Source organism: Sinocyclocheilus rhinocerous, unplaced genomic scaffold (genome assembly GCF_001515625.1).
Source record: "Sinocyclocheilus rhinocerous isolate Xijiao unplaced genomic scaffold, SAMN03320098_v1.1 scaffold1802, whole genome shotgun sequence".
In the NCBI taxonomy this organism is placed as follows: domain Eukaryota; kingdom Metazoa; phylum Chordata; class Actinopteri; order Cypriniformes; family Cyprinidae; genus Sinocyclocheilus; species Sinocyclocheilus rhinocerous.
In genome coordinates this window covers 977,726-997,530 of record NW_015654351.1, presented here as the reverse complement: position 1 = coordinate 997,530, position 19,805 = coordinate 977,726, and the positions used below count along the sequence as shown (strand labels likewise).

The 19,805-nt window shown below is 37.7% G+C and overlaps 1 protein-coding gene across 2 annotated transcripts in view; it reads right to left on the bottom strand.

Annotated features, from left to right (window-relative positions):
* Nucleotides 1-1,015: 1,015 nt before the first annotated feature.
* LOC107717009 (collagen alpha-2(V) chain-like) overlaps nucleotides 1,016-19,805 on the bottom strand; it is a 30,094-nt gene continuing 11,304 nt past the window's right edge. The window contains exons 2-54 of one of the 2 annotated variants that reach the window (XM_016523656.1): nucleotides 15,313-15,534; nucleotides 15,163-15,179; nucleotides 15,009-15,041; nucleotides 14,873-14,905; nucleotides 14,382-14,435; nucleotides 14,186-14,272; nucleotides 13,949-14,026; nucleotides 13,656-13,700; nucleotides 13,510-13,563; nucleotides 12,596-12,649; nucleotides 12,452-12,505; nucleotides 12,308-12,361; nucleotides 11,484-11,537; nucleotides 11,236-11,280; nucleotides 11,023-11,076; nucleotides 10,875-10,919; nucleotides 10,727-10,780; nucleotides 10,478-10,576; nucleotides 10,328-10,372; nucleotides 10,119-10,217; nucleotides 9,887-9,940; nucleotides 9,592-9,699; nucleotides 9,435-9,488; nucleotides 9,243-9,341; nucleotides 9,079-9,132; nucleotides 8,886-8,984; nucleotides 8,758-8,811; nucleotides 8,462-8,515; nucleotides 8,300-8,353; nucleotides 8,149-8,202; nucleotides 7,987-8,031; nucleotides 7,797-7,895; nucleotides 7,463-7,570; nucleotides 7,323-7,376; nucleotides 6,914-6,967; nucleotides 6,774-6,827; nucleotides 6,624-6,677; nucleotides 6,383-6,490; nucleotides 6,237-6,290; nucleotides 6,107-6,160; nucleotides 5,851-6,012; nucleotides 5,671-5,778; nucleotides 5,459-5,566; nucleotides 5,308-5,361; nucleotides 5,111-5,218; nucleotides 4,966-5,019; nucleotides 4,745-4,852; nucleotides 4,520-4,573; nucleotides 4,330-4,437; nucleotides 3,946-4,252; nucleotides 2,759-2,940; nucleotides 2,335-2,577; nucleotides 1,016-1,842 (exon numbers count right to left, since the gene is read on the bottom strand). In XM_016523656.1, the coding sequence (XP_016379142.1) occupies nucleotides 1,696-1,842; nucleotides 2,335-2,577; nucleotides 2,759-2,940; nucleotides 3,946-4,252; nucleotides 4,330-4,437; nucleotides 4,520-4,573; nucleotides 4,745-4,852; nucleotides 4,966-5,019; nucleotides 5,111-5,218; nucleotides 5,308-5,361; nucleotides 5,459-5,566; nucleotides 5,671-5,778; nucleotides 5,851-6,012; nucleotides 6,107-6,160; nucleotides 6,237-6,290; nucleotides 6,383-6,490; nucleotides 6,624-6,677; nucleotides 6,774-6,827; nucleotides 6,914-6,967; nucleotides 7,323-7,376; nucleotides 7,463-7,570; nucleotides 7,797-7,895; nucleotides 7,987-8,031; nucleotides 8,149-8,202; nucleotides 8,300-8,353; nucleotides 8,462-8,515; nucleotides 8,758-8,811; nucleotides 8,886-8,984; nucleotides 9,079-9,132; nucleotides 9,243-9,341; nucleotides 9,435-9,488; nucleotides 9,592-9,699; nucleotides 9,887-9,940; nucleotides 10,119-10,217; nucleotides 10,328-10,372; nucleotides 10,478-10,576; nucleotides 10,727-10,780; nucleotides 10,875-10,919; nucleotides 11,023-11,076; nucleotides 11,236-11,280; nucleotides 11,484-11,537; nucleotides 12,308-12,361; nucleotides 12,452-12,505; nucleotides 12,596-12,649; nucleotides 13,510-13,563; nucleotides 13,656-13,700; nucleotides 13,949-14,026; nucleotides 14,186-14,272; nucleotides 14,382-14,435; nucleotides 14,873-14,905; nucleotides 15,009-15,041; nucleotides 15,163-15,179; nucleotides 15,313-15,534 (4,391 nt within the window). In that variant the 3' untranslated portion in view covers nucleotides 1,016-1,695. The remainder of the gene's footprint in view (nucleotides 1,843-2,334; nucleotides 2,578-2,758; nucleotides 2,941-3,945; nucleotides 4,253-4,329; nucleotides 4,438-4,519; nucleotides 4,574-4,744; nucleotides 4,853-4,965; nucleotides 5,020-5,110; nucleotides 5,219-5,307; nucleotides 5,362-5,458; nucleotides 5,567-5,670; nucleotides 5,779-5,850; nucleotides 6,013-6,106; nucleotides 6,161-6,236; nucleotides 6,291-6,382; nucleotides 6,491-6,623; nucleotides 6,678-6,773; nucleotides 6,828-6,913; nucleotides 6,968-7,322; nucleotides 7,377-7,462; nucleotides 7,571-7,796; nucleotides 7,896-7,986; nucleotides 8,032-8,148; nucleotides 8,203-8,299; nucleotides 8,354-8,461; nucleotides 8,516-8,757; nucleotides 8,812-8,885; nucleotides 8,985-9,078; nucleotides 9,133-9,242; nucleotides 9,342-9,434; nucleotides 9,489-9,591; nucleotides 9,700-9,886; nucleotides 9,941-10,118; nucleotides 10,218-10,327; nucleotides 10,373-10,477; nucleotides 10,577-10,726; nucleotides 10,781-10,874; nucleotides 10,920-11,022; nucleotides 11,077-11,235; nucleotides 11,281-11,483; nucleotides 11,538-12,307; nucleotides 12,362-12,451; nucleotides 12,506-12,595; nucleotides 12,650-13,509; nucleotides 13,564-13,655; nucleotides 13,701-13,948; nucleotides 14,027-14,185; nucleotides 14,273-14,381; nucleotides 14,436-14,872; nucleotides 14,906-15,008; nucleotides 15,042-15,162; nucleotides 15,180-15,312; nucleotides 15,535-19,805) is intronic. The other variant, XM_016523657.1, reaches the window with a different exon arrangement.

Sequence of the window (19,805 nt, the reverse complement as noted above, 5' to 3'; positions counted from 1 at the left end):
AAGGCATAATAATAGAACATTCAAACATTTCCTGTTCAGAAAATACCCATATTTATGCTCCTCCCAAATACTGCTAATATAACGAGCAGTCCTCGCTATAGGCATTTACAGTTCTGATCATATCAATTATTTTAGTCAGATATTTTTAACATACAGGAAAATGACAATATTTTAATATTTTTTAATATCAAAAATACGTTAAACTAGTATTATCCCTGCCATTTCTTACTATTTACTCAAAGCAAAAATATTAATTAATTAATTACGAAAAAAAATAACAACAGCGAAAACATTCTGACCGGTTATGACAAAATTGCAGAAATCACTCTAGCAACTTACAGAGGATATAATGAAGCAAAGCAATATCTTACAATTTTATTAATTACAAATATATTTTCATGCTTAAAAGATGAGGAAAGAAACAAGCATCTTTAAAAGTCAAGAAAAAAGAGGGAGAAATATTGCGTTGATTGATTCAATAAAATGATAACTGGTACTGAGCAAAGCAAATACATGAGATTAGCTTCAAATCCATATACCAAATGGCTTTAGAAAGTTCTAAAATTGAATAAAATAATAAAAGAAGAAAATGTGCAAGAATTATAGGTATACCTGCATGCTTTAGCAAATATAACATCACAAATTTGTTTAATACTGCGTCTAATTTAACTGCACCAGCATTTTACTACATTGTGCCTTTTACCTTTACAGAAGCATTTAGAGTATAAAACTAATGGGTTAAAATTTCTCTTGCATTGCACTTGTGATAGCTGTACTTGGTTTTCAATAGGCTATGGGAAAGAGAAATAATAATGCACCTTTTAGTGATTAGAGAGATGTTTTGTCTTGTTTTCAGCCCAAATATCTAAAAATAATTTTATTTCAAACAGAAAACAAGATTATTTTGCTTACCCCATTGGCAGATTATTTTGCTTGTTTCAAGCAAAAACGCACTTAATTTTGACATGTTTTTTTTTCTGAAAACAAGACAATAATTTTTACTTGTCTAGAAAATCCTTCTTGATTTAAGAATTTTTTGATATTTTGGCTGGAAACAAGACCATTTTTTTTGCTGTGTACCATGCATTGTACCTTTTGATAAGAGAAATACAACCAGTTGTACAGAATTCATGTACAGCAAGTCTGTGGTCAGCTTTTGCCGGTTTATAGAAACAAGGTAGCTTGCACTAATGAATCACCGTTTTCATCTTTAATTGTAAGTTGGTTTTGAAAGTAATTACAAGGTGAATGTACAAGAGTACAGTTTCAGGAGTCAAAATACACTCAACTGAATGCAAACTTCCTCTATAGCACCATTTTTGTGTAAAAATAATAATACAAAATAAAACGTACTGTAATGAAAACAGGCAAATTCAAATCGTTTTAATTGCAACTAGTGTTGGTACAGTGTGTAGCATCATTACTGTTATTTGTTATTTGCAATGGTAATTTAAAACAGCAGTTGATGAATAGTCTTGTAGTATAAAAATTCAGTTAATTTTAATTTCTAATTTCAAGGGAACAATCAGTAAAAACCTTATGAAGCGGTTGTTTTCTTGAAACGCTTGGAAGGCACAATAAATATCTCGCTACAGGGCCAGAAAAGTCCAATGCTCTGTATGTACAAGGCTGATCTTGTCAGCAGTCACTTTAAGAGTTTCAGGAATCTCTCAAGGAGCATCTCTGCTCCTTGATTCACAAGAAGCACACAGGCCCAATATCAATGCCAAACTCCTGATCTGAACCTCCAATGTCCACAGGTGCAATATCCACAATAGGTAGTCTTGCTGTTTGTTGGGTCCTGTATTCAAACACCGTCTTGCCCCACTTACCATTTGCTTGCTGTGAAGAAAAAGACATTCATTTAGGTTTGTATGGGGGCGCTTGTGATGTCTTATGGACTACTGATACTGTATGTGTATGTTTGTTAAATCTAACTCATATTCCCCCCATTTGGCTCTGTTCTAAAACTCAGAGAGCTGTCTGCATAGACTACATCAAATGTGCACTCCCAATATGAAGGTTGTTCCAGAAGGTAAGCTGCATCACTCTGAGATACCACTAATGCATAGATAATAAATATCATTTATTAAATCACAAAAGTATTAACTGTGTATTTTTATCCATCATAATGTTTTGTTAGCTTAGCAACATGCTAAAATTAACTAGTGCTATTTGTGTTGATGCACAAGGTTGCTTTCCATGCAGAGTGTTCCAAATCCTATCTTCACTTACAAGGTTAGGCTGCCTTATAAAATGTAGGCAGTAGTAGAGAGCAAGCCTCTGAAACAAGGCGTGTGCCTTTATATAAATGATGTTCTGCAGGGTACTTACTGAGCAGCTGTCCTCAAGGACAGTGTATCTAAAACGGTTATTTCCCTCAGCTTTGAGCTCTAGATCATTTGAAGCTTTGAGGATGACTGCTTTCTTGAGGTTTCCAGTTGATTCATCCTTGTAGCCCACAGTGTTCCTGCAGTGGTAAGTGATGGTTTGTGATGCCTCTTTGGAGAGCAGACGGATGAAAGTCATCTGAACTGTGACAGTGTTGGCCGGCTGGTCTTTATTCCCATAAGTGAACTTCATAAAGACATGGAAAGAGATAAATAATAGGCAAATACAGTTATATGTGATAGATACGTCTATTACTCAATGCCATACTAAGTTATTTTGTATTCTAAGTACAGTAGTGCTAACTGAGCTCACACAATTTACATGATTAAACGAAATCATGTTCGTAAGAGTGGCTCAACATGCTTACATATGTTCCTCCATTCATATTGGCTCCAAACCACACAGGCTTAGTTCCTGGGGAACTCCACCATGACTTCTTGGGGATGCTGGCAGGTATTGCGGAGATACATGTCTCTCCAGTGTCCATATTGCAATTAACTTTAATGGCATCCTCTGCACTGCCCTGGTTTGGATCCACCCAGTATTCACCTACGATGTAGGGATGAAACATTTAAGTTTGTTTGGTTTCAACTTAATATTCTGGTAATTATGGAAAATAGTTTTGTTTCTTATTAAAAATAGCAGCTACAAAGGTACAAAGCCACAATGACAATGTTAGATTAGTAAGACTGTAAGTATATTGTAAAAATTGCTGTTTAGTACAGTTTTTTTATAGTACAGTCTAGTATTTGTGTGTCTTATCTCTCTCTCTCTCTCATATATATATATATATATATATACTGTATGTGTGTGTGTGTGTGTATAAATGTAATTCAATGTCTAATTGTATGTCAACCTAAGCTCATTGAAAAGACGTGCTTCTACCTAGATTTTTGCAAAACTCCAAAAAAGTACCTATACATATAATGCATTGCAGTTTCCAGCTGAAATGACTAGTAAATCAACTGTTATTCCTGTTAACACAAATTCTGATTAGTTGTATTGATTAATAAAGACTTATTTTCATGTGGTTTCCTGCACAATGTTATGTTATGACCTCAAAATTATTTTACCATAGTGCATGATTTGTAAACTAATACATTTTGATGTTTACATTAAATAATAAGCTCCATATATATATGGCTTTTTTGATGTAGTAAACTTGCTTGGTAGCTCACCAGGTACATTGCACTTGCAATGCAGTTGCACCACTATTGGTTAGGTTTAGGGTAAGGATTATAGAAGTGGTATATTATTTCATTAACCTTTTATTGCCACTCCCCAGAGATTTCATTTCAGAAGTCTCTGTTTATCTGATTTGGATAAAACTGAAAGTGCTTTTAGTGCGACTCACTGGACATTTCACTTGAAATTGTCACAAAACGTGCAAGATATTAATGTAATATAATTTTTCATAAATGTCGCCACAGGCACGTTTTTCCAATGAGCCTGAGTTGGTATATGTAGGATACTGATATAGCAAGTCAGCGGCCTACTTAGTACAGTTGGTTGTAATGATTTACCTGCTTGTGGAATACTCCAAAATTAACTTACCACTCTTTTTTTGAGGGTAGCATTGTTTCAAGTCCTCGCAAGTTCTGGCAGGATGCTTTCTACTACCATCAGGGCTACGCATGCTATCAATCTGGCTGCTCAGAGCTTTCAAAGTTGCCTGAACTCCAGGATCAGCCTGGAACACACTTGTTGAATTACTCTTGGGTAGAGCCTCATCCTCACTGAACTCTGGGGGAGGAGGACCAGCATCATAATCTTGAGGCCCACCAAACAGATCTTCCAAAGCTGCAGTGGGAGGTCCAGGAGATCCGGGAGGGCCAGGTGGGCCAGGTTCTCCAGGAAGTCCCTAATCATGATGAGACAATAATTAGTGGGTGTCTTAAGTTGTAATGCTATGTGATGTGACAGGAGAGTTTAACTTGCCTCTGGTCCAATATCACCACTAACTCCTCTTGAACCAGGAGGACCCATAGGTCCAGGCTGTCCAATGTACCCTTCCTTTCCTGGTGGCCCAATGGGCCCAGGAGGACCCTGTGAGACAAATGATTTCTTTCATATCAGTCACCATTTGACTAGTTGTAAATCATTCACATTAAACAAGTTAAATGCATACCCTTTGTCCACTTGGACCAATGATGCCTAGAGCTCCCTGTTCTCCAGTTGTGCCCTAAAAATGAATGTAAAATGTTATGATAGAAAAATGCTTCACTGATAATATATTGCTTGATTTTCTATATTTAATTAATTATGCGACTCAAGTGAATTATGTAGGCTTTGGAGTAACCTTTCTCTTTGAATCAAGTAACCTTTCTCTTTGAATCTCTTTGTTATAACTTACAGGTGGTCCAGGAAGACCTTGTAAGCCTGCAAATCCTCTATGACCCTTCTGTCCTCTCTCTCCATGGTCACCCACATCTCCCTTATCTCCTCTTGGTCCTTGCGGTCCCTTAAATAGATAGTTAGAAATGGAGCGGTTTTATAGTTGTATTTATTTGCATTTTTATTTTAATTGGAGCCATTCCAATAATGCCATATTGTGTTTTGTCATAAGTTTCCTACTATGAGTCCTCGTCTTCCAGCAGGACCTGGAGGGCCAGAGGGTCCTTTTGAACCCTGCCAAGAGAGTGTGAGGAAAAAGTGAGCCAAAATGCTTTAGAGATGGCATTCTAATATATATTAAATTATAAGAAAATATGAGACTTACAGGCTCTCCTCTCTTTCCAATTCCTCCAGTTGCACCGACAGGACCGGGGGAACCAGGTGGTCCTGTAGATCCAGTCGCACCCTCTGGGCCTGGATCTCCTCGATCACCCTTTAAAAATGAAACAGCTTTGTATGATTGGCACAAACAGCTTGAAATTATGATTTGGACATGGGTCATTTAATGTTTTTGGGTCTCACCTGGGCTCCTATGACACCTTCCTTTCCTGGTGGACCATCAGATCCAGCAGGTCCCTAATAATCAGAACCAAAAATTATACATTTATTCATTGTGTCAAGTAACTCTAGTCAGTACAAATTTAATGTAACAATTATATTAAATATATTTTACATCAGGTCCAGGATCCCCCCGAGGTCCATTAGCACCAGGCATTCCAACTGGGCCAGGAGGTCCTTTGTCTCCTGGGGCTCCTGATGTACCCTGTTTTCCTGGAGGACCCTACATGAGACAATCATGAAGAAGCAGATTAGTGGAGGTCTTATAATAAATAAGTGGTCTTAGACTCTATATTTAATATTTCAGCATGTAACAACAATACTAACAGCTGGCCCAGGGAGTCCTGGCATTCCACGTTCTCCTCTTTGACCAGGAAGGCCTACAATTCCTCTTTGCCCCGTGGTTCCAGCAGGACCTGGTGGACCATCAGGTCCCTAATGGAAATAACCGTTAAGATTCTGTTTTTACACTTAGTGTTTCACCTGAGAAACATCTGTTGCACTTACTGGTGGTCCATCTTCTCCAGAATCTCCTTTGTCTCCAGGACTTCCAGCAGGCCCATGGTGACCTCTCTCTCCCTGGCGCCCTGGCGGTCCATGATCTCCTCGAAGACCAGGAGGACCCTCTTTCCCAGGAAGACCAATTGGACCTGGCTCACCAATAGGACCCTAAGAAAATAAATTCCTACAGGTTTGAAAATTTTTTTGAATTGTCATAATTTTTGATCTGTGATTGTGAACCTCTGTAGCCCATGCAACATACCGTTGGACCAGGTGGGCCAACTCTTCCAGCAGATCCAGGGAAACCTGTTGGGCCCTAAACATTGAGGTATGTTAAGTGACTAGACATTCAAACCGCATGATACAGTGTTTGCTATCACATCTATACTTACAGGTGCCCCCTGTGTTCCTCTACCACCCTTTGGTCCAGCCACACCAATATTACCCTGTAATCACACATATTAAGAAGGGGATAATTAATTCACTAGCATGTTCACAGGACCTTCTGAAAACCATTTTTATGCAAATGTTTTATCACCTGTGGCCCTGGAGGACCAGCCAACCCTTGAGGGCCAGGAGATCCAGCATCACCCTTTTGTCCAGGCTCCCCTGGTGGTCCTTTAACACCTGGCTGACCATCAATACCCTGTGATTTTGAAAGTGTACCAGATTCAGAACCGGTTTACTCAATGATCTGGCAAAAAGCATTTTCGCATATTTAATGCTTACAATATCAAACAACCATGAGTTTTCTGTCAGATTTCAAAATGTATACTTACAGCCGGTCCAACAAAGCCTACAGCACCTATTGGCCCAGGTTCACCACGGGATCCCTTGGTTTTAGCACAAATATTTGTTATTGAATCAAAACATTTAACTAATTTGAAACATTGTTGCCTTTTGTATTTGAATGTGAAATATCAACTCACTGGCATTGCTCTTGATCCTGGAGGTCCAGGTGGTCCTTTAGGGCCTGGTTCTCCCTGTTAAAACACTACGTTAGAAGTATGTCGTAAAAGAAAACCGTATTAAAGTAAAATATAGATAATAATATGTTATGTGGGTGTACTTTTTCACCACTTGGACCAGCGGGTCCTGCAGGGCCAATTGGGCCTGTCAAACCCTACATGTGAAAGACAACACGTCAGCATGAGATTATTCTTTCATGCATATTAAGCATCATCTACAGAGAATTTTGTGCACATCTATGATCGGGCCTGCTTGAACAAGTCTTGTATAGTTCACCCTCTGTTCGATTACTAGCATGTCTGTTACATTTGTTTATGCTTGATATTGAGATTGCTTTCTCTCAACTTTTACCAGTTTGAAATGTTTCTTTCAAAGTTCAAATCAAAACAGGAACATGAATAGTGTTATGTTATTTATTTCATTTTTATTTTTGTCATTGGCACTATCAGAATGATTTGCAGCAGTTGATAACCACTCAGTTAAGATGTTTTAAAAATACAAATAACTACCCTTGCACCGTCACTTCCAGGAGTGCCCTCTGACCCTTTCTCACCAATAGCTCCCTAAATGTGGGAAAAGGTTCATTAGAGAACTACAAATATACAAATATCTATGTGCACACTGTAAATCTAATCGCATTGCTACTCACTCTCTCTCCTTTTGGACCAGGTGACCCAGAGATCCCTCTTTCACCTGGCATTCCCTGCAGACCGGGAGGGCCTAGATCACCTACCGTACCAGTAGGCCCAGGGCTACCCTACAAGTAATTCAGTAGAATGATAAATTAAAAATTTAAAAGCATTAATTACAACACTTTACTAAATATGTCAAGATTATGAAGTAGCTGCATAGTGAAACTGAGGCAGTGTGCTTATTTCGGAGTGTATTCTGTGCTCAATCTACAGTACAATAAGATCTTATTCTGAAATAAATTAAAACGTTTTTCCTGTGTCTCAGTACTAATAATAGATACTTAATTTTACCTTTGGGCCATCATGACCAGGTGCCCCTGGGATACCTTTGGCTCCAGACAAACCAGGAGATCCCAGCTCTCCTCTTTCTCCTGGGATTCCACGTTCACCCTGTTCAATGAAATGACTGACCAATAAGGACATGTCTTGACCTCAACAACGTGTGTTTACAGAAGCATTTTAAGGTAAAACTAGAACTCACCCTTGGTCCAATTTGGCCTATTGGGCCGCCTTCACCATGAATACCCTTGAGAGAGAGACAAATGTCTGATTAGCATTGTTTTCTGCCATTTGTCCCTTCTTTTTCATCCATTTTTTTTTAGAAATTAGTGATGGACTGTATGTTGAAGTTAACTAACTGTACCTGATCACCAGGTTTTCCTGCCTCTCCAGGCGCACCTGCTGGTCCTGGCAAACCCTGAGAAACAGGTACGAAGATTGATCTTATTAAAGAGCCAGATAACAACAAAGAAAATAAATCATTTTGAATGATTAAATAGTCATAAATCAAGCACCTGGAAGCCATGCATTCCAGGAGGTCCCTGTTCGCCTCTCTCACCTGCTGGACCCTGAAAATCAAGAAATAAAATCCTAGATTGTACTCTAATTGCACTTGTCTAATTGTGAGTTTAATAGCTATACAACAATAGCAAAAGCAGATGGTTGTGTACGCTTACATGTGGACCTGGTGGACCAGCTGGGCCTACTTCTCCATCTTTGCCTGGTGGGCCCTATGAGAAAGTCAAAGTTGAAGGGTACAGTTCATTTTCATTTAGAACAAGATTTATATTCTCTGAAGAAGATGTTAATTGAGCTTGAACATAAAAACTAAGTGTCATGATGTTGCAATCAGGGCATCATAATGTGGTTGCTCAGATGTTAAATTTTTTTTTTTTTTGGCATGTTGCAAGGCAGTTACGCTCAGGTGTTGTGGTGTCAAAAGTAGTTAATACATTTAACTGCTGTTACTCACCCTTTGCCCAGAAACTCCTGCAGATCCCTGCTCACCTGCCTTTCCTGGATCCCCCTAAATTATTGTTCAAATGATAAGTCATGTATTTACAGAGAATAAATGAATAAATAAATACAAATTCTACTCACACTAAAACCCTTTGGGCCTATTGATCCCATAGTTCCAGGAGGGCCTTTTGTTCCAGGTGACCCCGCAGGCCCTGGGCGCCCGTCCTCACCTGGAGCACCCTGTAGAAGGTGAATAGTAACATTTCTTTATTTTCTGTTAAAAAAGGTGGATATTTTATTCCAGTCATGAATGGAAAACATCAGATAAATGTACCAATGGTCCTGGCTTTCCTTCAGCACCCTGAACTCCAGGTGTACCTGTCAAACCCTGAGAAAAAGAGGATGCAAAAATTAATTAGTGATGTATTTGAAGGAGTTGGTGCATTGCGCTCTGACTTTTCTATTATAAAGACACAACACATGAAAATTTTCACTTACCCTTGCTCCTGGTAGACCTGGTTCCCCTGTTCTCCCTGGATCTCCAGTCGAGCCTTTAGGACCATGAGTTCCTGTAATTCCACGGTCACCTTGTGCACCCTTAGATAATTATGAACAAAAGTATTATTTCAGTATTCAGCTAATTATATTCAGCTTGTTAATACTTTGGATTTAACTGAACTCTTTTATTACCTTTGGACCTGGTAGGCCATCTTGACCAGGGAAGCCTATGTTTCCAGGTGCCCCCTATATCAGACAATAAAAAACCCATGAAAATAGAGTTGGTTTTTGTAATTACATTCATGCCAGTCTGCTTTTGTAAAGGCAATAAAAGGAAAACTAGACTCACTCTCTCACCAACAGGTCCGAGTGGGCCAACAGAACCTGGATCTCCTCTGGACCCACGTTTTCCCTCTTCTCCCTGAGGTCCAATTACTCCCTGTGATCCTGGTGGACCCTATGACAAAGAAATACATTACACTTAAAGGTAATTTGTGTGTTCTTTGTCTTCTCCTAGTTTTTTACCTGTTAGAAAACAGTTACTAATTACGTCAATTTGTCTGATGACGTGGCACAGAATCTGCATGCTTCACCTTTGAGGGAAAAAAAATGTAGGTCTACAGTATTATTCAATCAAAACTTACAGGTTCTCCTTTAGGTCCAGCCTCTCCTTTAAATCCAGAAACACCTAAATCTCCCTAAACACAACACAAAACACAAGACTGGTTTGAGATTCAGTGTTCTTAATTGTTCTTCATTATACACATTTTCGGGCGCAAATAGTACATATTTTGTAGGCTATTTTATATTATATGAACACAACAAATCTTCAGTCCATAAATGTATACACCACAACATGAGCAACGAATGCCTTACCAATTGACCTTTGATCCCAGGCTGTCCAGTGCTTCCCTGAGGTCCTGGTGGGCCATTTGGGCCCAGCAGACCAACAGGACCCTGAGGACCAGCAGCTCCCTGGAGAAAAGGATGTTGTGTTAGTTGCCAATATCTGCATAATGAAAACTGAAATTTTTTTGCTAACTCTTTCATCAATGTATTATGTAATAATTTTTTCTTTAACATACCACTGGGCCTTTGGAACCTGGACCACCGTCAGTGCCCATAGGCCCCTGAAAAATTCAGAATCACGCTCAGTTTGCATCACAGATGAATAAATAATTGACTTAGTATTTGCAATCATGTTCTAATGTACAACATGACAATCACAAACGTACTTGTTGTCCTTGTGGTCCAGCTCTGCCTTGATGTCCTGTCTCTCCTCTTTGTCCCTGTGGTCCCTCTGGACCCCTCACACCTGTAGGTCCTGCTTGACCCTGTAAAGTAAAATTCCTTTTTATTACTAGATGTAACAGCGATTTAAGGTAGTGAAGGTTCAGCTGAACTATTACGATATATAAAATTAATAGCTATATAGCGAAAAACGATACAAAACGTATGTATAAGTTCTTGTTATCATTACCCACCTTCATGCCTGGGGCTCCAGGATACCCTGGGGCACCATTAATTCCCAAAGGACCCTTAAAACAATTAAACCATTAGAGATTAGTATCATGACATTTGTAGTTGCTTTGTATGTTACATATTATCCTTTGATTTATTAAAATTCCTTACCATTGGACCTGGTTTCCCAACATTTCCTTGAGTACCACGCATGCCCTGAAATACAAAATAAATAAATAAATGTATCTTATTGTACTCAAAACTCTTATTAAAGTTATCAGAACAATGCTATCACTCTTTTTTTTTTTTTTGCTCTCACCGGTGTGCCACTCGGGCCTGGGCGTCCTCTTTCTCCTGGCATTCCCCTGGGACCCTGCATTTAGCAACAGGCCAATTTAATTTCATTGGGAAAAAGGCTAGAAGCATTTGTGGCAGTGTAAGCATGACAAATATCTGTTTTTATTTACTAGATTCACATCAGTAGTACTGCTTTAATTGAAGTTTGCAATGTATTGGGATGTGGTCTTCTTACCATAGGACCAGGGGCACCCATTGCACCAGGTCCACCAGATTCACCCTAAAATAATAAATAATATATGATGAAAATATACTTAGAAACATGAAATTATGAATACAATCATATTTAATATTTGTGTGTATATACAAATGGACAAATATGAAGTCTTACAGCTCTGCTCTTTTAAAGCTTTGTCAATATTAATAGTTAGGGTTTATAGTGAGTAGCTACTTAATAATTAAGTAAATTTGCAAAAGCTGAACCTTTGATCCCACAGCTCCACGTTCTCCTTTAAGACCAGATGGACCTTGATGACCCTGAATTATGAAAGGACATAACAGGATTAATATTTTGTTAGACTCCATTTAGAAACCTAAACATATCCATAGGAATACAATTTTGCACTGGTAACTTGAAAATCATTTGTGTACATTGTACATTCTATTCTAGTATTCATATTGTATTTTCAACCAAGGGAACTTCGTGCTGAATAGCTGGTTGGTGCTTGTGCAAAATAAGCTGCAATTACTTATTGTCAAACATGATGATTGTGTATTTTGTTCTTTCATATTTTGTGTGTGACGTCTGACTTGGCTTCTTCTCTGGCTTACAGGTATTTTATATGATGCATTGTGATTCATTCAAGACAAAACTGGTGGCCTAGTGGATGATCTGTAAGTAATTCCAAAACAATGATGCTTTGAAAATTGAAGTGCACTCAATACCAGGAAAATAGCACATTGAAAAGATCCCCAGACCAAGAGAATGAAATTCTCACACTTGACAAAAGTGGAAGGTAACATTGAGAGAGCGTATAAAACAGTGATGTTTAAAAAATCTAAGTCTACTGACAATGCTTCTACTTTGTATTATTGCAGTTTAATGCAAAATTAGTTCACATGGTCAATGTCACAAATTAACTTATTTGATCAGTGACCTGCAGAATCATAAATATTTCTTATTCAATATTTCTTAGTCATACTGTCTTTGAAGGATTTTCAGTATAGTCTCAGACTTTTGGAAAACACTGTATGCATGTCACACGCGTAAATCTTAAATGAGGCCTAGAGATTTAGAGTTTACTCACTATGTGGCCCTTTAAGCCTGGTGACCCTGGTGTCCCTGGAAATCCTCTTGCTCCCTGAGCATAAAAGTTATTCAAACATTAATCTGAATGCAAGCAAACACCATCCAATGATAAAAGCTGCAAATAATCAAGGCCAATTATTACCAGAGATCCTGGAAATCCCATTTCTCCTGCACTTCCTGAAGTCCCTGATTCTCCCTATGACAGCAAAAGAATTCCATTTCAGATCCTGTTTATTTTTTCCACATTGTTGTGAGGATGCCCATGATGACAGCATAGAGTACTCACATCTTCCCCTGGCTTCCCCAGAGGACCCTCTGGTCCTCTCTGGCCAGCACCACCCTATACAATGCAGAACAGTTGATTAAACATAAAACATTGTACACATGGAGTGCTCATTTAGTAACAAAACAATGCGTTACTACCAGAATCATTCTTGTGACTTAAGTAGCATGATCATGGAATTTATTAGAAAGGCTGATTCTGCAGCATTGAAAGGGGTAATTCAGCTATTAGTCAATCTCACACTCTTAAAGTATTGTTGTATATTTAATTCTTAAACTTTAACACCTGTCTAATAAGTCACTTGAGTTAAAAAGAATTCGCTAAGAATAAGGATATGTAGCATCAGATCATTCGCAAAAAACTGGTTTTGTGATCAAAAGAAATGTTTTCTGGTAACACTTTACAATAAAGTATAATTTGTTAACATTAGTTAATACATTAAATAACATTAATTAATAATGTTATTTCACAGTGCATTAACTAATGTTGAGAATTAGTGTATGTTGAGATCAACATTAACTAAGATTAATAAATGCTGTAGAAGTGTTGTACATTGTTTTCATGTTAACTACTGTAGTTAACAACCTTATTGTAAAATGTACCAGTATTCCTAAAGGTTACGGTTTCAAGTTGTATATGATAACCAGATACATTTCACCAATGAATGGTGGGAAAAGAATGCTAAGTACATGCATAAAGCCACTGCAACAATTACTTTTCTTTGAGAATGTGAAGAGCCAAAGTTGTGGTTCCCTTTAATAAATGAGCCATGAAAATGGCCTGCGATATGCAAACAGCAAGCACTTTTTGAGTTTATCCTGGCTGATGTTTGCTTTGAAATAAAGAGTGTGGGGCAGACTTCTCCAGTAAATTATGAAGTCTTCAGAGACAGTAGACAATTAATCATGTTCCCTCACCATTGGCCCTGGATCTCCTACATCACCAGGAGGTCCTTGTGGTCCTGACACCCCCTAAAGGAAATTGAAAAACATGCTACTGCTAGAAACCATATTCTTTTGACCTGATATGTGTATCAAAGATTTCTTATCAAATAAATACTTACTGGTGCTCCATTTGGCCCAGGCTGTCCCCTTGCTCCTGCCTCTCCCTATTGAAAAATAGCTTTGTTACTGGAATAATCACAGAGGGCTTATGAAACACCACTTTTTTAAAGACTATGGCATAACACGGCACCCAAATCAGATGATGCAATTTTCTCATTTTGTACTACTCCAGCTCATTCTTTTAACACAGCATTGCAGTGATGTGAATATGATACATTTCTTGTAATGTACCTCATAAATGTGTGGCTTATATGATATGTAGTTTTGTTTAAATGACAGAATCTCCACTTACCCGAACTCCAGGCATCATGGCATGCTGGGCTCCTGTTTTGTCAGCAAATCCTCCAGCCATATGTGAAGACAACTCACCCTAAGTAAGAGAGGACATAGGGCTTTATTAATTGGAACTATATATATTATAACTGTTGTGCTGTTTTTTTCTTCGACCCTCTGTTTTTTATATTCTGTCTTGTAGTCCTACTTTCAAAGGGCCTGTTATGATTAACAAAGCTATAAACTCTAAACTCACTCCTGGGGTATGTCCTGAGGGCCCTGGCTCTCCTGGCTGTCCTGGAACACCGGGCTCTCCGTCATATCCCGGGGGACCCCTGAGACCCTACAAGAGACATTCAAATCAGGCAAAAATAACATAATATAATTACAATAATATTACACAATATTTCACATCTTTAATCACATTTTGAAATTAATTTGCTGTTTCTTACAGGTCGACCTTTGGGTCCGCTGTCTCCTCTGTAGCCCGGAGCTCCTGGAGGCCCCTGTATAATACGCATAAAATTACATAAAACATAATTAAGGTCTTGATAGCATTAGCAATATTGCATTAGTCTGTTAAAGTTATTGTCATAGTTTGCACACAAAGGGCTGATTGCAAGAAGACTGAATGATTTATGAATTGCCAGTGTAGAAAGTTTCAAAATATTTTACCAGCAAGGTTACATGAAAAGTTCAAATAAAGACCAAACTAGCTTAAGGCAAATAAACTGAGCTGTGCTCTGTCCCCATCTAGTGTCCAGACATCAGAATCTACTAGATACTGTATATGTGATCGAAATGATAAACTGCACAAAGCACAGCATGAAAAAGTTAAATAACTTATTTTATTATATGTTCAGTTGTATAATTGGAACCATATGATAAATCTATTTATTTATATTGAACAGGTCCCTATGAAAGTAAATGAAAGAAATCTCACCATTGGTCCAGGACGACCTCTTATTCCAATAACCTAAAATTAATATGGAATTTTTGTATTATTTTCAAACTTTACAAATATTATTATATATCCATCCTTATCTTCAAATGTAAGATAAATGTTCATTCAAACATACAGTTGGGACATCTCCAGGTTCTCCTTTCTGACCCTGAAAGCAAGAAGAGTAAAACTCAGAGCAGAAGTCACTGGACTGACAAATGTATTTATTTATTCACATTTTTATTAAGTAACTACATATTGACAGTGCTGAGTGTAACTTTATAGCTTACCTTGGCAATTCTGTCTGCTGAGAAGAAAAAAGAAATAGACAAAAAATTTGCTGTTTATCCATTCTAGAATTTCAAAAATCTACAGATTTGCATGAAGATGCTAAATAAATATACATTTCTTTTGAAGGTTTTTGTGGTGCTCATCCTCACCTGGTCTGCCATTGCCACTGCTGTGTGTTGTGTCACTCTGGCAAACAGGACAGCACTCTCCTTCTGGGACTACTACCTTTGCACAGTTAGACACTTCATCACATTGCACTTCATCGCACAAGATTGTCCCGCTGTCACAAACACAGATCCTGCATGGTTCAGGTTTCCAGATGTCTCTGTTTGTGTACACCTGTCCGTTCTCTGTACAGCTCAACTCATCCTCTATGGACAAAAAAAAGGTAAATGCTAGATAAATATTGTGTACGCACACATACACACATTTTTTATTAACTCCTTGTTAATAAAAACCTTTCCTATATAGTTGTACTGTATGTGGGTGGGTATGTTTGTGTTGTTGATCGTGATTAGACCACTGCATGAAAAAAGTACTCATAAACATATGGGTAAACAATTAAAGGGTTCCTCCACCCCAAAATTAAAATGTTGTCATTAATCACTTACCCCCATGTCGTTCCAAACCCGTAAAAGCTTTGTTCATCTTCGAAACACAAATTAAGATATGTTTGATGCATTCTGACCAACTCTCTGAACAGCATACGCTGTTTGCGTTCAGTGGATACTCTCCAAAACGGCACTACGTACAAAAAGTATTCGCTTAGTTTTGTAAAATTTCGGTTGAACCCCTGATGTCACATGGATTATTTTACCGATCTCCTTGCTACGTTTCTGGACGTTGATCGTGTTAATTACATTGCTGTCTATGGGAGGGTCAGAGAGCTGTCAGAATGCATAAAAAATATCTTAATTTGTGTTTCGAAGACGAACGAAGCTTTTACGGGTTTGGAATGACATGACAAGGGGTGGAGTAACCCTTTAATTTAAATAGCATTAAATTTTAACATGTATTATTATAGGTATTTTTCTAAACGCATCAACAAAAATATTAAAATACAGAAACTTTGTATTACAGAAACTAAATACAGTAACTGTATTTCAAGTTATATTAAGTTTCTGGTCCGCATTGACTTCCATAATATATTTTTTCCATAGCACAATAGTTAATAGGGGCCAGTAACTATTTGGTTACCCACATTCTTCAAAATATCTTCTTTGTTAAATAGAAGAACAAAATTAAGGGGGGTTATTTTATACCATTTGGTCTATTTCTAGCCCTATGCTTCCATATTTAGATATGGCACATTAAAAGTCAGACTTTTGTATTTATTCTTCATAATTTTCATTCTTTATTTGATACAAATTTTTCAATCTTACTTTTTAAAATGAAATTTTACTTTTAAAAATGGAAAAAGCACTCATGGAATCACCCAATTATGTGTGTCATGCCTTGCAACTAGACCAGAAGGCAAGACAGATGTGTAAAAGCGCTGGTATACCCTGAGAAAGTAGGCTGAGAATTACTGGAAAAGGTGATCCCTTGCCTTTTGGAAAGGCTCTGGTGGGGAGACATGAGCTAATGCTCTCCAGGAAGTCTGATTCATACATATCGTTTGCAACGGACCTCTACGGCAATGTGCTATATTTAGTCCATCTTTAAAATAAAGTTAAACTATTTAAAATAAACTATTTCCTAATAACATTTTCAAGCTATGAAGTACAAGAACTTTGCAGAATAATGAACAGCTGTGACAAACATTCAAATGTTCACGTTCAACAATATGGTCTGCTCCTGTAGTACCAGTACACCAGGTGGCACCCTTGAGCTTCATCCGACTGCTTTCAGTGAAACTTTTTGGGTTTTGTGCTCACCTGAAATTTTCACCCTGAAAAGGATGTTTTTACACCCGTCTATTTGAGAAAGTTTAACACTTAGCAGCACTAGCAACAAAGCAGGTAAAGAGCAACACAGTAGGTAAAGATCTAAACTTTGGCCCCTCATAGCATTTTTTTGCACTGTGCTCCTAAGGAATGTTCATCACGTATTGATTCTGGGATGCAGATCAAATGTGGCTACACCTTATAGCTAACGGGGAAATACAACCATTAAATTCTGAGTGTGCAAGCTAATGAATAAATACGGAATAAATGAATGAAACGGATGCATTAGGAGGGTGTTGATTGGAAATTGTTTAGCTTTTTGACCTGAGGGAATGAATGTGTCAGGGAAGGATGCCAAAGAAAAGAGAGATCGTTTCCTGAACACATGGCTGCTGACGACCTCAGAGAACACCAGCAAACATGCAAGTATAATAGCTTTATACCGGTTTTTAAGGATTGTTGATATTTAGTAGCCTACATTTCACTCTTTATTTATTTTTCTTTTCTTTTTTTTTGCATGAGCAAGGAACGGGATTTCTGAAAGTTGGACAAATGTTTTTTTCTTTAGGTTTGTTTCAAATAGGGTTTCTCTTACTAGCCAATGATGAACAAACGAGAAGCAGGAAAATCTGGAGTGGAGCTGAAGTGAAATAATTCGCTACTGAATGCATTGATCATGGGAAGGGAATTGATTTTGCAGTTATGTTCCAGTTTAAATGATGCATGATGCAAGCTTTCATGCTTTGGCTTTTTTCCCCCCAGCTGGCCAATTTTTATTTGAAATGCATGTCAACATGCATATCTTATTTATAGATTTGTTGCATAAAAGCAATGTTATACTCGCATTTGTGCTGTTGGTGTGAATAGTTACAGTAGCATATTCTAACAATATTAAAAAATATATATATAAGACACTTTCATTTTCCACAGTCCATAGTATTCTGTGCAATTTACAGAAAACAAATGAAACTACAACACATGCATAAACAGATGTAATTCAGATAGAATTCACATGTGGGGTAATAAAATGGGTCAGTGGTCAGAATTTTAAACAATACAGCTGGAACTGTCTGTTCCCTTGTGAATAATAGAGAATGTGTATGAGCCATTATAAATTTATGGGAGGGGAACTATCGTTCACAAGCCACCCATGAAAACCTTACCATTAAAGGTGAAGAGAAAGCTCACTCTTTCCCTCAGTTTGCTAATTCATTGCAGACTCTGCGCTTTCTACAGCAACGGTTAAAATACCCTAGTGATGATGATAGCAAAAGCATGGTCCTTTGTGGATTTCTGACGTACATTTTCCACCAGTCTTACAGTCTGGCCTGATCTGACTGCACTGAACACGCTCAGCATTACTCCATGTCAGTTAAAGTCTTTGGTTCCCTCCCAAATGCTCAGACTTCCGTAGGAACGGTCTAGGATAACAATGGGCAGCTTCTTCTTTACAATTTACATCTCCACTAAGATGCTGCATTGTGGGAGATTAACTGTAATATAAATCACATGTATTTTCCTTTGGTTTATGTTGAAATACTCATAACTTGATGTGTTCAGGGACTTTGTTGTTGGAACAAGGCTGTATAGGTTAGAAAATGTCCTTATGGAAACAGTGACTTGTCTTAGTATGTCTTTCCAACACCAAGTATATGTGTTTGTGTGTGTGAAAGAGTAGTCTGTAATTCAATAAATGTAAGATTTTCATCTGAACACCAAACAATGTGAAATGCTCATTTGATTATATCCAGATTTTGAGAACTTTATTGCTGAATGCTGATGTCCAGGAATCACACTATATTGGGGGAAAAAAATCCATAAAGCATCTGGTTTTACAGTTAAACAAGATCAGTTGCATTCACACTCCAGGGAAACTTTTAAAGAGGCTCCAGTCTTGCTTTTTAAAAGCCACGGACACAAATAAATCATGTGTCTCACAGACCTCTGACCTCTCTTGTAATTAACTCATAGAATTCTCTGATACAGTTCACACACAACTCCCACAACAGAAGAAGAATCTGTGTGAAAATGGGATGTCCACATTGTAATTCAGACTGTCACTCCAGACAGATAGACCTCAAAGTGACTCTGAAACCTATGATTATTCAAGCCTTGACTCTCCTCGATGTCCTTGTGGCTACCCTTTGCTGAGACACAAATGAGGATCTTCAAATGAAGAGTCCTTTTGGTCTAGGGAGAACAACTTAGTTTGTACAAGGAAACATGTTTTCTTCTGGTTTGGATATGTCCCTTTTTTTCTGCTTTTGATGATATGCGGTATGAACTTGGACCAGAAGGTTTTTTTTTTTTGAGACTGCATAATTTTATTGCCACATCACACTGCTCTAAATCTCTTTCCACCAGTTCTTAATTAACTTATTTTAATACTTAACCTGATTAATCTATAGTTGGATGCTTGATTAGGCTTGATTAACACCATTTCAAATTAGACGTATTCTTTGGTAACTACATTTATAATGCTAAATGTTATCGAAAGCCATCTTAAAAAAGTTTTCCTAGATAAATTACAAAAAGAAATGCTTCCACTAGCATCTTGAATGTGCACATTATCTACAAGTCTTTTAAAACTTTTTTTTAAACAAATCTTTCACCACATGTCTGAGATATCATTAAATTCATGGTGTTATAATACACTTGGCTAGAAAGAGAACTTTGTGTTTTTAGTATGGTGGCCTGTGATATCAAAATGCCATATTTTGTTATTTAGCTAAAAAAAAAGGGAGGGGAAGGGGGAG